At 38.4% G+C, this 18,179-nt stretch overlaps 1 protein-coding gene across 2 annotated transcripts in view; it reads left to right on the top strand.

The window, feature by feature from the left end:
• adamts17 (ADAM metallopeptidase with thrombospondin type 1 motif, 17) overlaps positions 1 to 18,179 on the top strand; it is a 171,993-nt gene that overhangs the window by 59,007 nt on the left and 94,807 nt on the right. For both annotated transcript variants that reach the window (XM_040124678.1, XM_040124670.1), the window contains exon 7: positions 4,193 to 4,236. In XM_040124678.1, the coding sequence (XP_039980612.1) occupies positions 4,193 to 4,236 (44 nt within the window). The remainder of the gene's footprint in view (positions 1 to 4,192; positions 4,237 to 18,179) is intronic.

Raw genomic sequence — 18,179 nt, 5'->3', positions numbered from 1 at the left:
CATTCATACATATAGTTGAGTTGAGGGCTTGACTAAATATAGTTCAGTGCCTATATATTTGCCTATTTTCATTGATACAAAACAAATTCAGTTTTTTCCCCAGGAATTTAATTCTTGTCAGGGTTAAGAAGACGCTTCTGCTTTTAGACTCTGCGACACAAAATGCCTCTGTAAACTGAAACTGCTACCGACAACAGTAAAAATGATATATTCTTGAATGTGTGTGTCCAAAATGTTTTGCCTCTGCCCACATAGACCAACGATCTCCACAACGCAAGTTGTGAAAGTTAGTTTGATTGATTCAGGTCCAACATGTAATCTGCCATGTCACATGGTCAAGTTAAAGCATGAATTTATGACTCTATGATTGCCTAATGTGACACAGTGATCAACTTGAAAGGCAAAAATAAAAGTGTTAAGTTTGATCCCAGTAAAACACAGCTGTTAATGTGCAATGTGTTGATCATGTTCTGCCAGCTTGCTTGTTTTGTGAAATACTGTATGATATTGGCCGTTTGATGTTTTTTTTTTTTTCCATGTATGAATCTTTGTGAATGGAACTTGCTAAAGCAACTTGTTGAAAGGTTTTTTTCAGGAGCCCTGTGTGCAAACATTTTTTTTGTCTTTTTCTCCCATTTTTTCCAATTTTGAAATAGCCAACACAGTTTAAACAGTGGTTATTGATACTGCCTCTGCTGACCTGGAGAGGATGTAGACTAGCTCTAGGCGTGAAGTCATGGGTTTGACAAAAGTTATGAGACCAGGGGAAATTGACATGAAACAAATTGGTACTGGGAAAGTCAGTTTTGACAAGACAATTTTGCTTCTCCATCTGTAGCTGCATCCTTAAATATTTGGGCGTTTTTGAAATTCAGTATGTGGACTACCTCTTTACCTATTTACTGGCCCCATTATGACTATCATTGCCAGGTCATGGCCCGGTTCTGGTCCTTCTGAAAGCCTATATCAATTAATACAATACACACAGTTTGTAAATTGCCAAACAGCATAATATTTCATCAAACTCACACATGTTGACAGCCCGGTCTTGTAGAGGTACAGTTCCAGGAGGCCAGCCTGCAGCTGTTCACACCTAGCTTAAGACTCCCACATGTCATTGGGAAAATCTCCTCCTCCACTGTTGTCGCTGTAGTGCTAGCACACTCAGCATTGCCCAGGGTTGTAAAAACCTGCTGCTTTAAATGTTTATGACTCCATGTGCGGAGTTTTTCCTCCATTCCCTTCTATCATTTGGCAAGAGTGCAGTTTAGTTGAATGGACTGTTTTGATAAGCATGGCTGCTTATGCTTGATCACGGCAGATTAAAGCTGTAAAGTATTTTGTGTTACCTAAAAGGCCATGATCAGACTGACTTGAGCCTTGCATGAAAAAATGCATCCCTGTGTTCTTTTGAATGGCATCAGCCTGTCAACACAACAGGGGTGACAATACAGCCAAACAATGCAGGGTTGTCTGGTAAAAAAGTTGAACCAGACTCAACTTTTGCTTGTGCGGTATTGCATTAACTGTGGAACTGAAGATTGAACAAGGCCAAATTCAGAATGCTGCATAACCCTTACAATTGCTGCTTCTTCTGGTAAGTTAGGAAGGTGGCATCTCATTTGTGTGAAAGGAGTAACAAGGGCCTTACCAAGCTGCTTCCAAAAGAGCTTCCTCCAGTTCAAATTGCTTCTGCCCTCCAGGTGCAGTTCAGGCACCCTATATTACAAAGACATTGTCCTCTGACATATTATCCTTGAACATAAATATAACACTGGCTTATCCCTGTCCTTGAATAAGAGATGTACTTACATACAGTGTATGCATCTGTTTTCAGTTGCAGATATCGGGACAGTGTAAAGGATTCCTGTGACGTCTTTTTTCCCTTGTACACCATATACAGTGCATTCAGAAAGTATTCAGACCCCTCAATTTTTCACATTTTGTTTTTTTGCAGCCTTATGCTAAAATAATCATCATTAATCTACACTCAATACCCCAAAATGACGAAGCAAAAACAGAATTTTAGAAATATTTGCAAATTTATCAAAAAGGAACAAATGAAATATCACATCGACAAGAATCCATACCCTTAGCTATGACACTTGATATTTAACTGTGTGCCTCACATTTCTCTTGATCATCTTTGAGATGTTTCTACACCTTGGTAACAGAGGTGACCAAGAACCAGATGGTTGCTCTGGCTCGTCTCTGAGCTCTGCAGGCAGTTACTTCGACCTCATGGCTAATTTTTTGCTCTGATATGAATTGTCAGCCGTGACACCTTAAATACACAGGTGTGTGCCTTTACAAATCATGTCTAATCAACTCATTTTACCACAAGTGGACTCCAACCAAGGTGTAGTAATGTCTCAAAGATGATCAAGAGATCATCTGAGCTAAACTTCAAGTGCAAAGGGTCTGAATACCTATGTCAGTATGGTATTTCAGTTTTTCTTTTTTAATACATTTGCAAAATTTTTTGAAATTCTGTTTTCACTTTGTTATGATGGGATATTAGTTGTAGATTGGTGAGGGGAAAAAGTTTTTTTTTTTTAATGTTAGCATCAGGCTTCAACATAACAAAATGTGAAAAAACTTGAAGGGATCTGAATACTTTCTGAATTCACTGTATGATGATATCTAGACACCCTAGCAAAGACAATAATATGGTCGGAAACACATTTGTTGTGACAATGTTGAGGTCCACCTTGAACTATCTCTGATTATTGGTTAAATATGACCTGGAACATTTTTTGTGTATGAAAAATGTATATCTTGGTTAACTTAAGTAAAAGTCTTCAAATACCAGGCTAAGGAAACATCAAATGTCAAAATGGGTCAAATTGGACCCAAAGATTTGTAAGCATGTAAGTTTGTACAGCAATCGCAAAACATAAATACTTTGGCAGTTATTGACCAGTTGTTGATCAAATGTCAGCATTCTAGAAAATCTCAGTTGTCTGTTACTGTGGTTAAAAACTGATATTATTGTATTATTGTATTATTGTTGAAGTGGAATCTACATGGACAGACAGGGAAAATAAACTAAAGGCTATTGTCTTCAAAATAGCTTAAAGGTAAAAAGATGCATTTTCAAATGTATCTGCAGTAATGTGGACTTGGTCTAAGAGCATTAGTAGCATTCTCCATATGTGGCTCATCAATGAAGTGTTCACTGAAAGCATGTCAGCTACCCAAACAGCTAGGGAGTTGACACTTGTGACAAATATTTTAACCATTTCCCATCAGGGGCCAGCACTTGGAATGAAGGGCCCTTGTTTAACTCTCTACAGGACTCTGGACTGGGCTGAATTTAGTTCTAGGGAAACTACCAGTGATTTGTTCAAACTTAAATTTTAATCTCAGGGTTAACATTAAATCTATAGACCATAGGAAGCCCAGGACTAGTGTAACCTTATTTCAAAATGCTTCCTCAGGACACATGCACTAATTGGCCCTGCATGGTTTCTTTACCTCCCAAAAATATCTAGAGAACAATGAAAGTACCTTTAACTATACAATGTTCTGTAAATGTTTAGGAATATTCAAAGAACAACATCTTTTTGCCCCACAGGAATACTGTAGATGTCTATAGTGTAGATGAAAACTTTCCTGCGAAATTTGACCCTGTAAACACATTAATTTTCTTCTAGCCTTAAAAGACAGTGAATAATCCATTGGTTTTGTTTTTACCCTGAAAATCAACCTGGAGTGGGATTTTGTCAGCCCCGGGGCTAGAAGTGGGAGTATCCCATAATCAAAGTTTTAAGTGTAACTGGGAGCCCAAAGCAAATGGAACTGTAAGCAGTGAGGGGTAAGAAAGTAAGCAGGATTTGAACTTGTTCACACAACTACCTCTGTCACTTTTAGTCTCTACAATCATAAATGTGTTTACAGATCATCAATGTTTTCCAGGAAAACTATTGGAAATCGAGTGCTGTCATACCCATATTTAAACTATTATCGCATCTCGCCGCTTTCTATGACAGCTGGCTTTTCAGCAGGCCTTCCACTGTGATCGTTGAAATAGCTATAAACACAATCTTTCCATCCAACATGGTTGGTACCTAGTTGTTTTTTAGCATAACCCTTACACAGGGCCTTGTCTAGTGTGGGTGGTTTATACAATTGATGGTTACCTAATTTTCAATAGATCAGTAGAGTAAACTCTGTCTTGTTTCTTTTTCAGAACAGATTTCTGCGTTCATAAAGACGAACCCTGTGATACTGTGGGTGAGTACAATTTGTCTTGCTCTTACAGACAGAGACACACACACGCACGCACACACGCACGCAACCACACACACACACACACACACTCTTACACTTACTGTCTCTCACTCACACACAAATAAACATACACACATTAGTTCTATAATTGTGAGGTCCCTTGTTGATATAATGCATCCCTAGCACAGGCACAGACCTGAAGCCAAGTCTTAACCCTTTGTGTGGACTGTCCACTGTCCAACTGTTTAACTTTGTTTAAATATCCTTACTCCTAAATCTTAAAACTCAAATTGACATACATTTAAGAGGAAAAAAACACAAACACGCACACACACACACACACACACACACACACACACACACACACACACACACACACACACACACACACACACACACACAAACCAAACAAATTCCCTTTCTCTTTCAATTTAATGACCTAAATAACAAATTTTAAGCAAATACATTGAAAAAAGTCATTATTTAGATACAAAAACATTTTTTTTCTGCATGTAGTCTAGGGAATGGCATCCCCAGAATGCTGTATTAGCATGATCCCACTGTGCTGGGAGGCCTCCTGGGAGGGTAAGCAGGATGATAAAATTGTAGCCTTTTCTTAGTTGGGGTTCGGAACAAAAAAAAGGATCTACACGGATATAGATGTATTGATTCAGGTACGAGTGGGACATGTGATCCGGGAAGTCCATTTTGAGTAACAGATCCATGAGTTAGAAGATTCATCAAATACCAAAACACTAAACAGCTCTTTAGAATGCTCTGGGATTTTATACATCTGGAAAAATGTCATGATGAAAATAATTTTATCCTCCATCTTGATGGTCGCAAGGTTAACCCTTATGCTACAAAGTAATCTACCTGTAATATCCATTTGTACATATTCAGTTGGCCAACGCAGTGTGTTTCTAGATATTTGAGACATTTTGGTTGCCTCTGTCTCATTGGCTCTAATCAAAGATACAACAATCCAAATATCTTTCTTTATACCCACAGAATAGCACACAGATAGAGGCAGAAGGTAGAAGGTGGCGTGAAGTTTGTTTTGTATGTATTTATCTTTCTTAATGTTTCATTTTTCTTTTTATATATCGGTTATTATTTGTATAACTTATGTATATACATATATACAGGTGCAGGTCTGATCTGCAGCTAATGGAAGCACTTGTTTGAGCTTATAGCTGTTTAAAACTTGGTTTAACTATCCGCCCTGACCCCCTCCCTATGATGTTTTGTGTCTGGATATCGTCACGCTACTTCCACCTTTGCTACTGCCATTAAAAGAGTTATCATTCCCAAAACCACTAAATTTACACAATTTAACATTAGCGGTTAAACTAAAGGTAATTTCTTAAGGTTATGTTTGAATAAATGACCAATGCTGTAATTTTTGTTGGGTGAACTGTGTCTTGGTGACATATGATGATTTTGTTATTTATTATATGTTGTCATTCCTATCATTTAATTGCTAACAACTCTAACTGGGCAATTCACCTAAGGGTCCAGTCAGGGTTGGGTTATGCTTGAACAGAACTAGTTTGTACGTTGTGTTGTCTGACTATGTGGGAAATCAAAAGTGTTTATACCTTTTCTGAATGGCAACACTCGAAGGGGGAGTAAAAAGCCAGCCATCATAGAGAGGGAAGAGAAATTATATATTTTCATAAATATGGGGATAACAGCACAAATTTGAAAGCTATGATATTAAATATTAGCCATGTTACTCAAGAAAATCAGGTTTTACTCAATACCCCATTCAAAATGTATTCTCTACATGCTAACAGTTAGGGTGTAGAATATTTACTTGGGGGTGTCTGGATACAGCACATAATCACATTATATTGATATGAATGATTTATATGGCTGTGTTGTCAAAGACTAGATCTGCTCATAATTATGTTAAGATATGAAAAATATAAATACTTCTCAAATTAAACAAATAGGTAGGCAATTGAATAAATGTATAGTACCATACCATTAAGTATAAATTATTCACCTATCTATCGAAATACGTTTTATTTCATAAAACTCCATTCCAGCTCTCTTCTGTATGTTTTCACTGTATTCTGAGTATCCATTTGAAGACTGGGGGTTGGATTAACAATTATGATTGGTTGCTCTGTCATTTGACAGAGAAGCAGACTAAATTAATAAATCCAGAGTATCTATATTAGTATCTGTATCTGGGTCACACTCAGCTTGGAGTAACCGAGACCTGACTCAGGATTCAAGAAGGAAAGGCTCCAAATTATATTCAGTGTAGTTGGGGCAATGATCTATTGTCACAGGAATGTGGTCTGTATGTCACTATGTTACTATCAGCTCTGATGCAAAGGAAAAATACCTTTTTTCCATCTTACCTATGACCACAGCCAACGTCACTGATCAGTGTATTTTGATGTGGTCAGAAGTGACCCCACACTCAGCAGTGAGATCCTAGAGTGCACCTGTACATCACTGCAACAATGCACTAACATTGCAGGTAACATAACAGTGTTGTTGTGGCAAAAGTAGAGCTAGGTTCAACACTTTTGTTGGACAATCCTGAATTTATTTGGCCAGCGCCCCTTGCTTTGCACCTCTGTGGTGTCAACACAGTGGTCTTAATGAAAGGAATGGACTGCACTAATGTCAGTATTAACCTTGCCTCCTACTGAATATATATATATGCAAAAAGTTTATTAGCAACATATTTCATTAGTTGTCCTACACAATCTGCTACTGGCAACTAAAGCATGATTAACATTTTTATGGTTCTGATTAGGCAACTTAAAGCAGTCGTTTGAGGTTCGGGAAAGATTGTGACTTGAAGAACAAGATAGGACACGTTGACATTTTCATAGTTTAATCAAAACCACCAACTTTCCTTAACCCAAAACAAGTGTTTTAGTATCTTATATACCCAGCCACAAACTGGATGTAGGATTTAAACCCTGCTCTCAATTGTCAGTCCTGAGCTTTGAGTTCCAAACCATTCGCTGACCTGCATAGTAAAATCACATTTCCTGATTGGAAACAAATGTTACCAGGGAATGTAATCCAGGCAGCAATTATGTTTCTTCTAAAACATATGTGGCAAAAAAATTAGTAGTATATAAACATTCTTTGTATGAGACAGGGTTGCTAAAGAATGGTCTACTCTGTGTAGTCATGTTCCTTTTGCTACATGAATTTCTTCTGCCTCTGTGAACCTCTCTGTTTTTGTATTATGTAATGTTGGACCTCTTCCATTCACAATTGTGATTTATGCCCTTGGAAGTCAAAGAATTGGCTTCAGGCCATGAAAGCCAAAGCAGTTTTCTTTTCTTTCTTTTCTTGTTTCCATATTTGACCATATGAACTGAGTGTTTTTTTTTTCTTAGACTCAGTATATTTAATTTACCGAAGGGCACAAACATTCCCTGCGGTGTAAATGACATGGAGACAGAATGAAAGTAGTAAACAAATCAGAGGAATTTTGCACAAAGTTTATCTGAGTCAGGCAGATATATACAGCCATCTAAGTTCCTCAGAGAGCAGCAGCACCTCAAAAGTGTTTGTCATAAAGAAGCCTTGTCATATAAAATACCCCTTTGAAGAGTCCAATAAATCTGCTGATATTCATACAAGGAGGAATTCCCCTTTTGGAACAGGAAGGAGTATGAATGTTTCCACACTCAGCCAGTGCCTAAAGCTCAAATTAAGAGAGGGCCCCTTGACACTTTTCATCTCTTTTATGAGGAGAATCTCCCTGTGTGTGTGTTTGTGTGTGCATGAGAGTGAGTCTGTATGTCTTTCTATGTTTGTGGCGACAAATTTTGGTTTGAAACCATTGTTGTGACATTTTGGTTGGTCCTCACACCTTCTAAGGACTGTTTGAGGTTTAAGACTTGGTTTTAAGGTTAGGATTAGAATTAGGTTTAGGTTAGGGTTCAGGTAAGGGTTGGGGTTAAGCATTTAGTTGTGATGGTTAAGGTTAGGTTAAGGGGCAAGGGCATGCATTATGTCAATGAGTGTCCTCACAAAGATAGAAGTACAAACATGCGTGTGTGTGTTTATGCGTGTGCACGAACGTGCGAGCATGGGAATGTGCTGGTTTTTTAAGTATTTGAGTGAATATGTTGCATGTGTGACTGGCTGTCTGGTTTCCTGTCTGGCCACATAGTTTCAGTTGCTGCTCGGTTGCCAGGAGCCATTAAGGTTCATATCAGGTCCAACGGCATTTAGATGAATTTGTATGTGGAGTATTTAGTGTAAATAATGATTTCTTAATGCAAAGTTGCATGGTTCTAAGTTTTGGGGGTATTTATAATACTTAATTAACAACAAACTTTACCTTCTTCGTCTTTTTTTTTCTCAACTGGATGTGTTTTTTCAAGTGACAACATGCGGTTCAGCCAGAAACATTCTCGTCATAGTTAAGTATAATGGCAGATAAAGCTGGCACTTTATATAATAGCTCCATTCAAAACTGCCTCCCTGCCCAATCGAAGGGCCATCTCACATTACACACATTAAGTAATGGATAAGGTATCCAAACATCCACTGCGCATTCCGTGTGTTTTTTCCCGCCGATTCTGGTTGACTACCAAAAAATGTGAATGACAAAAAAATAATAACTTGGTACGGCTTAAGTGTTAATAAAAAACCTTTGGAGCCTTTGTTTTCCAGCTGATGAATTGGAATCTCCATGGACAGGCAGGGAAAACAAACTAAAAGCTCTATTTTCGTGAACCCTGCAGTGCGGTGCAGACTGCAGTCAAATGTGCCCTACCCAGGATATCCCAAATGCACTTCTGGTAATTTCGTGGTCAGGCTTGCCTGGCTGCACCCATGGCACACTTGGATATGGGGTGGGATCAGGAGTAATACATTATCATACAGTGCCGGTGAGCATGTTAGATGCTGGGACAGTCATGGCCAGTCACATTTGCTGCTTTCATCCCCCTTAAGCACAGGGCTCTCCCCCTCGTGATGCACTGACTGTTTAGGTAATCTGTGGAGCAACAGCTCAAATTTTACTGCCAAGGGCAGTTGTTGTCTCTATTTCAGTAGAATTCACTTTTCTGGACATGTTGATGATCCTACAGTCATCATACCATTTAATATATACATATACAAGTACATACCATTGAAGTATAATATAAAATAAATATCCTCAGTGCACATTACATGTTTGCTTTTCTTTGTTTCTTGAAAGTATTCGTAAACAGGGTGACAGTTCATATAGTGGAGTATGTAGGTGTATGTAGAGGAAATAAGGTGGTATTTCCTAACTATACTCAGTGAACCGTGTCACCTCAGCCTATTTTACCCACAGGAGTAAGGAGAGAGTTTTTCTTCCCTTTTTCTGACACAGCCAGGCTGTCTCACTGCACACATATTCAGCTTAGCAAATTGTTCGGTGTAGATTTCTCTTAAAATGTATTCATCTTAGAATGTTAAAGTGTTGACAGAAGTATGCTTTTGGATTTGTTTAAGAATAAAAGTGAAATGAGATGAACTTTCAACAATCCCTAGTTTTGAGTTCTCTCCTGGGAGGACAAAATGACCTTCACAAACTGAGTTTTGGAAGATAGTACGAGGTTGAAAAAATGATAGGCCACGCTTTTAAATCGTGAAGTAATAATGATTATTTGATCCTAATGAAGTTATATAATAGTCCACCCATCCCACTTGATCTATGGGATAGAGTTTAGTAGGATAATACTTGTGTGCAGATTTGAACTCTAAGAAGTCATGATTAAAAAGCAAAATAAAACCTTCAAAAAAAACGTTTGTTTATGTCTTCTCAATAAATCTACCATGTCCACTCAAGTGAAATTTTATTTATATAGCCTAATATAACAGAGCATAAATTTGCAGCAAGGGGCTTTATAATCTGTACAGCATTACAAACACATTCTGTCCTTAGACACTCATATCAGACACAAAAATACTCCCCAAAAAACCTTTTAATGGGGGAAAAAAAACTGAGAAACTGAGAAAAAGGATCCGTCTTTCAGGACGGATTGAAATGTAATAGAGGTTGTGTGTACAGAATAGAGAAACTTAGATAGATTTGCACGTACGTTGATATGGGAGGGCACCAAGCAGCAACCAGGTGCCACCAAAAAGACCCAGTCTCTAACATCATCAATTAAAATCTCCTTCACTCTCCTGTTGGTGGTCATTTTAGGGTAGAGCAGTGCATTATTCATTCCTCAGTATGAGGAGTTTGGTGAGAAATTGCACCCTGCTTTGAACTGAAAAGTCTATTCAGCAAAACACAAGAGAAAAATCTGTACTTAAATCAAAAGGCAAGGGAGTTCCTTCAGTAATAATATTGCACAATCCCAGATGAATAAGGCTCTTTACACGCGACCGGCAGGAGGAGAGCAGCGCTACTTTGGGCATCGCACCATGGATCGATTATGAGCCAATGTTGCCATGGACTTCCAGGGTAATGACTGGCATGGTGTTGTCTCAGACATCCATTAAAGTATGTCACTTCCCTCTATGTAATGTAACATTCAAACTTTGATAAGGCACAGGGAAAGAGAGGAGATATCTTTGTCATTTTCATTTCCTACCTCAAGGTTCAGAGTCCTATTTTTGTCCAGGTCCAAAACATAAATGGAAATTAACTGTGAAATAGAAAAAGGTGATTTCAGAATAAACCCTCTTGTTATCAAGGATGTTCTGCATATGAACATCTAAAACCATGAACTATATAAATATGTCTGTCTGTCTGTCTGTGGACAGATTTTGTCACCACGGTAACGTCACAACTGTGCATGATACAAACACGAAACTTTACAGGTGTGTGTTTGAGATCAAAATGAAGGCTGATTTCAAAGATGGCTGTGGTCTGACCCATGAGTACTGAGTACACATGTAACAATGTGCTGAGTCCTCATGGGTTGGAATGTCAACATGTTTACAGGTGTCACGACTGTTTTGATCACATCGCAATTGTTTGGGTAACCTGATGGATCATGACCCATATACACCAACACATGGTCCAATTGGAAGTGTGTATGTATTAACAAAAAAGGACTGAAAAGCTGGAAAATGATTAGAGAGTATGTGGTCTATTACAACCTGCTGGCAATAACATGACTTTATCAGTGGTAATATTTGGTGAAGAATGGTGAAGAATTAAAAAGAATTTTCACTATTTATCTTTCTCTGGTGTTTGTGGTAAAATGGGCAGTGTGTCACAGATTGCCGTATTTAGGGAGAAACACTGACATATACAGTATGCCTGACGAAGGCCATGGGAAAAAAACATAGCTTGGAAAAGCTAAAATGTAATGTTGGCAGCTGTTACAGAGATTCTTTTTCATTTAGAGGCTATACACATTCCCTTAAAAGTATCCAATCATACAGTATTTGGGGTCTTTGGGAATTGAAATCTCAAAATTTTGTGGATTTGAACAAAACTTTCCTTTTCAAAATACATTTGTAATGATGGATCCAGTGGCAGGTCTGGCAAGGTCATGGAGTTGAAGGACTTTTCCATAGACAACCACTGTTTTATTGTTCAGTTACACAAAAATAGCTAATTGAGTAATTACTAAGTAAAGGCCTTCATATGAGATGTGGATGAAACTCTCAGAACAAGCTCTGATTGGTGCCATATCTCAGTCTTACCCTACATAGCACTACTTCCCACACATTATCACATATTATCAGCATACACATAGCTATGAGGTAATGGAAGCAGATCCAGACAGAGGCAGTACTGTGTGTTGTGAGGCATTGTGGCAGCTCCTGGCCATGCCTGGCCCTGCACAGCTCTGCCCTGCCATAATACTCTCAACCTGCTAATCTTCCTACACAATGAGAACACTCCTTGTCTTTGTGCAAGCAGGCCCAAAGTGTGTGACCCACTTTGAGCCTCACTATAATCATAGCACTCATTAAAGGTCCTGCTTCAAAACCCCTGCCACCCATGTTTCCTCTCCCTGTTTCTCCTCTGCAGGCTGTCTCAAACTTCATGTCAGAAGGTGCCCAAGCACACATAAAGTCTGCCATGGAACAGCATTCGATAAGATTCCAAGGACCCACAGTTGTTGATCTGTTTTAACTGTACAATCAAAATATTGATTAGTGCTGCTCTCATTGACTCCCATAATCTTCATGGCCTTTTGTGTGAGGCAGCTGACCTGCAACTTTAACTGCACTGACAGGGTGCCAAACCATGCTGAAATTTCATAGGATGATATGGGGTTTCAAGGAGTTGAATGCAGAAAGAGCAGTCTGGTGAAAACTCTTGGGCTCTCTAAGTGCTTACAAGATGAACTATACTATTAAGTGCATCCTCTAATACTCTGTGTTCTATATAAACAAACTGGTAGGGATCAAACTATCGGCCTACCTCAGATTGTAACTTAGCCACCATGATTTTTTCCAGGCATTTCACGCAACTGATGTCAAGGCCACGGGTCTAAAACAATGATTTTCCTGAGGGCAAGCTATTTTAGGGACAGGTTTTATTATTGCCCTTTTCCAGGGATTTGATATAGCATCAGAATCCAGTGACCTCTATTGGGGCCCTTGCAGGTGTCAACTCCACATGTCTAACCACAAATCTAACAACGCAGCACAGGATATAAACTCTCTTCTTCAATGTCAAGTCTGTGCTGTACAAGAAAGTTAACCTTGTACCTTGACTACAAAAAACATTGTCAATGAACATAATGACACAGCAAATGCATGTCCTAAACTATCATGCAGTATATGGATGTACTTTTTGGTAAATTTTAGAAAAAAGGGTTTCTGGAGGACCCCAAACCCCACATTGAGGATGCAAGAATTAGATTACTGTGTTCTTTCAGTAGCCCCCCCCCAAAAAAAAGAAAAAAAGATGTAAACATTTTGGTTTGCTTCCATCGGAACAGATGGACTGCCTGTGTTTGGCTCCTAACTGGAAAAGAAGAACAACACGTGATAAAGTTCCCAGTATTTGATATTTTTGGTCAATATTCAATATTAATTATATCTGTAAATGTCAGTTTCAGTTTTCATGCTAAAAACTCACCACTTTATGCTTTATTATTCCTGGTTGAAGTCTCAATAAAGCCATTCAATGTTTATTTATAGTGAAAATCCCTGAATAGGTCACAGATGTAGTGATAGATATTTTTTCATGGATTTTTTTAAATTTCTGTTTAGTTTCTTTTTATTTCCATTTGTGATAAATAGGATTTGAGTTTTTGCCACCAGGGTTTCTATTGTGATTTTTACGTGATGTAACTGGTAGTATAATGTTGTCAGTGAGTCAATCAATTAGCTGAGACCTACACCTGAAACTCCCTTTTTTCCACCAAATATTGTTTACGTTTGGCCTACATTAGCTGGTAACAGTACTACCTGCACTGTAACCGTAAAATTCATATCAGATGCAAGATGCCAGCGACATGTAAGAGCTACTCTAGTGTCCAGTGGTTTAACTCTGATCTCAGTTAAGGATATCACTGTCTTCAGAAGCAGCTGTCCTCTCAACAGCAGAGGGACAAACGGTCTTCTTGGTAGAAATGTCAGAAATGTAATGTAGGAGATTTTAATGACTGCCTGTGGAGATCATGTTTCAACAAACTCTGAAGAGGGAGAACGATGCATGTAACTTGTGCTTCTGTCAATTAGTGTGGATGGATACATTTGTTAAATGTAGAAAAAAAAACAAAGAAATGTGCATTGACTTTAGAAGAAAAACCCTCCCACAACTCCAATTATGGGACAAGCGATTGAGTCAGTGGCCAGCCGTATGGCCGTATGTATAGTTGTTCACACATTTTTATGTCTTGCTATATGTTCATAGGTGTTTGTTTGTAGGTTCATTCTGCACAACAAATTACCCCTTGGGGGACAAATAAAGCTGAACTAAAAAAAAAAACCAAACAAACGAAAAAAAAAATTGTAAGCATGTCTTTTCTGATGGACAGGCATGGGAAGGACATCAGAAAGGCTCTAGTAACACTTAAAAGGTACTGCCAGTGTGGATTCCCCATAAAAATGCATTTGTAGAAAACTATCAACTGGATTACTTTTGAAAAAGACAAACATCACATCCTAGGGTACATCCCATTTCCCTCACTTGCATCTTAGTCCCTCTCAGTGAAAAAACAATGTGAGCAGAGAGGAATCAAGAAAAAATGTTTTCAGAAAAATTAAATATCCTTTCCTCTGCACTGTCATCTGAAGCAATACCTGTTTCAGATGACAACAGTGCAGCTTGACCAGATGTCAGTCGGCTTTAACAGCACTGTAGCGTCTTTTGATGGTTGGAGTTTGTATTTGTCCATATATGCACTGTCCAAACACTAATAGATGTCCACAGATAGCACCAGTAGCACGTCAGTTTTTTAAGTATGTTTCTCCTTAAAATTCTGTTAACAAACATCTGCTCTTTTATCAAAAACCTGCATTCTGTATTTATACTGCATACAGATCAAACCACTGTGTAAATGAGGGTCAAGTGAGGAGCAAGGAATGATCAAATAAGGGAATTGGCATGTACCCACCCCTTTTGCAAGTCTTAAAAAAAGAACTAAAACACTGAGTTTCAGACATTGGATCTAAATGAAAGACATGGGCAACTGGATGTGCTTTTGTAGATTTGAGTAACCAATATACAGTACTGTAACTTAAAATGTGCAGATGATAATATACCATTATACAAAAGCAAATAGTAACAGACCATTCTGTAATTAGATATTCCTGTGAATAAAAGAACTTACATTTAATGGTGTTCTTGCTATCCTTCAGTTATTCCTGTCAGTCATCAGAGTTTGAACTGTGTACAGTGCGTCTGTACTGCATGAGCAGCTACTTAACATGACTTATTTGTGACCCAGAGTGCATATAGTAGTTCAAATGTTTGTAAGGTGATCATGGTGTTTTAAAAGCTAACCTACACTCTCATCTATTCACCATCATTTGAGCTCAATGTGCTTCTGTAGCCCTGTAAACTGCTGATATGATTTCTAACAGAAAGTTCACTCTCAACCAAAGAGAAAATGCCAAAATTATTTTGGCACTTTGCAATGCATATTTTTCCAGGATATTTCTATTTTCTTTTACAATTTTGTTTTCCATTACTTACAGTTTTCTAGGTTTTTAAGATGCATGGGAACCTATAGCAATGATGCAGGCTGACTAATAGAAGATATTTAAACAAAGATAAACCCTGTTCTCATATATCAGCAAACCAATGGAGATCTAACCCTAAACAGTCTCAGTTAAGTGTGTTGGTGGGTGGGACTGGGATATAAATAATATTCCTAGTAGTATCCTATTTCCTGTGTTTGCTTTACTGGAGCAGGGATGTAACTGGGAGATTAGGGGGTTGGTGGGATGTTGATGTTGAACGATGGCCGGATGACTGGAGAGTCACAGTTGACTTTATGGAGTAGCTGCTGACTGGTGGGAGGTGACGCTGTACAAATCAGCTGATTCACACCCTGTGTATGAGAGGGAAAAAAAGAGAGAGAGAGAAAGAGAGAGAGAGAGATACAACAACACACCCACACCCTGTTTTTGTGTGTAGGGCACAAAGAGAGGTCACACAACATCTGTGATTTGGAAATGGTTTATGTTTTTAAAGCTGGATAAACAGCATCGATTGCAAGTTTTAAGGTCATTGTTGAAATTATTGGCACTCCTGAATTTTAAGTACACTATTTAGAATATCTTCAGAAATAAATGCAAATTAACCAATTTTGAATAATCAATAATATTTTAATAAAATTTACAAACTTACTGAACAAAAGAAAATAAAAACACAAAACTTGCATAATAGTGAAATAATAGAAACACAAAGACAGACACAGTTACTAGCACCCTTCACTAATATTTGGTTGCAGAGCCTTTGACAGCCTCTAAATGTTTCTTGTAGCTTCTTGCACCTGACTGCTGGTAGTTTCTGCCACTCTTCCATTGCTATGTGTTCAAGCTCTTTTAAGTTTGCAGGAGTCCTTCTTGCAATGACAGATTTCAGCTCTCTCCAAAGGTTTTCAATGGGATTGAGGTCAGGACTCATTGCTTGCCTGTTTAAAACAGACCATCTTTTCCTTTTTCAACCAATCCTCTGTGTGCTGCTGGATGTGTGCTTTGGGTCTTTGTCCTGCTGAAAGACCCAAGACCTTTGCCTCAAACCTAGTTTTCTGACACTGGTTAACACCAATGCCCAGAGTACCAGAGGCAGCAAAGCAGCCCCTCCACCATGTTTTACTGTAGGTAGGGTGTTCTTTTCCTTATGGACTTAATTTCATGTCTATAAACAAACTGATGCACTGCGTTCCCAAAGAGCTCTACATCGGGTTCAACTGTCCATAGAACATGATCCCAGAAAGACTGTGGCTTATTTACGAGAGTTTTTGAAAATATTAGTCTTGCCTTTTTTTGCCTGTCTTTCAACTGTGATCTCCTCCTTGGCCTTCGCCCATGGAGTCCTACTTGGTTTAGTGTGCGGCGTACGGTACGGGCTGAAACCACCACTCCAGATTGGTCCAGTTCAGCCTTAAGCGCTTGCGTGGTGTTTTTTTCCACAATCTGCATCAACCTTTGCAGACTTCTTTAACTTTCTTCTTAGTACCACGTCCATGAAGCATCTTAACACTTTAAAGACTGTGAATCTTCTTGATAAAATTACAAAGTGTTAAAACAGGGACTTCAAGGTCTTTGCCGATTGCCTTGTAGCCTTTGGAATTGTTATTTTTTTTGATAATATCATCTCTGATGCTTTCAGACAGCTCTCTTGTCTTCACCATTGTGAAAAAGAAATTGGAAACAACCAGCAACTTTTTATCCGGTAAAACCATCATTCATTGGTTAATTCAGGTCATGTGTAAACTGAAAATTAAGCACGGTTGGGTCTAATTTGCTTTTTTTGTTTTGTTTGAGGAATTAACTTAAATTAATCAAAAGGGTGCCAATAATTGTGCCAAGCATACATTTTACGTCTGTATTTTTTATTTCACTATATGAAAGCATTTTTGTTGTAGTTGTTGTTCAGTATCTTTAGACATTTTATGAAATATTCTGATTATACAAAATTGGTTAATTTGCATTTACTTCTGAAGTTATACTAAATTCTGTAATTAAAATTCAGGGGTGCCAATAATTTCATCCAGGACTATACAGGAGACCTGTGCTGATGGTGACAGGAAACAGATTAAACCTTTTCCACCATTTAAAAGAGTAACATTACCATCCCACCATCCCAGCATACAAGAAGCCAAAGTCTGCACTCCTAGACTCCTAGCACTAGTACACACAGTCAAGCCTGTTGTGTTTACATTATCAGTATCTGTCTTTTCAGTCATTTCCTGATAGGACAAGAGCTCAAAGAGAAGCAGGGACAGAGCGAGTGCATTTTATATTTTACAGTGAAAGACAAGATGCCAGTTAGAACAGTGGAAAACAGGTTTCAAAAGCTAATGAAAGTGGATGACTTTGGGCACAAAGTCCCAGGTTGGAATCGGTTTTCAAAGCAGTGCTTGTCCAGCTTTATGAAGATTGCAGGGAAAAGTAATTGTAATGGTTTTAAGTGTATATATTGATAATTACTGATATCAATCAATATGAAAACATTTTGTGATCATATTTTTGGCCATTTTTGGCCATAACACCCATAACGCCCTACATGTTAACCACAATTTCTAGCCTTCCTCAGTGGATGGAGTTTGCCTATTTGGCAATGTTGTAGTTCGTGTCACCTAACTGAAATGTGGAACTTCTGTCAAGTAATAACAAGTAGTGGTACAGCTGAAGAGATGATAACTCCTGTCTCTGGTCATAGATGATCTCTGGCATTCAGTGTGGATGCACATTGACCTCTTCCCAGTGGATGCTGCAAGTGGTTTTGGACTGGTGTTCAAGGACAGCTGGCTTTTGTCTGGCTCCAGTTTTCATTCAGTCTTTTGTCCAGGGTCAGTGCTATTTCATGGATATAGTGTTCCCCACAG

Source organism: Xiphias gladius, chromosome 1 (genome assembly GCF_016859285.1).
Source record: "Xiphias gladius isolate SHS-SW01 ecotype Sanya breed wild chromosome 1, ASM1685928v1, whole genome shotgun sequence".
In the NCBI taxonomy this organism is placed as follows: Eukaryota; Metazoa; Chordata; class Actinopteri; order Istiophoriformes; family Xiphiidae; genus Xiphias; species Xiphias gladius.
The sequence above is the reverse complement of the archived record's forward strand: the minus strand, read 5'-3'. Positions and strand labels throughout refer to the sequence as shown.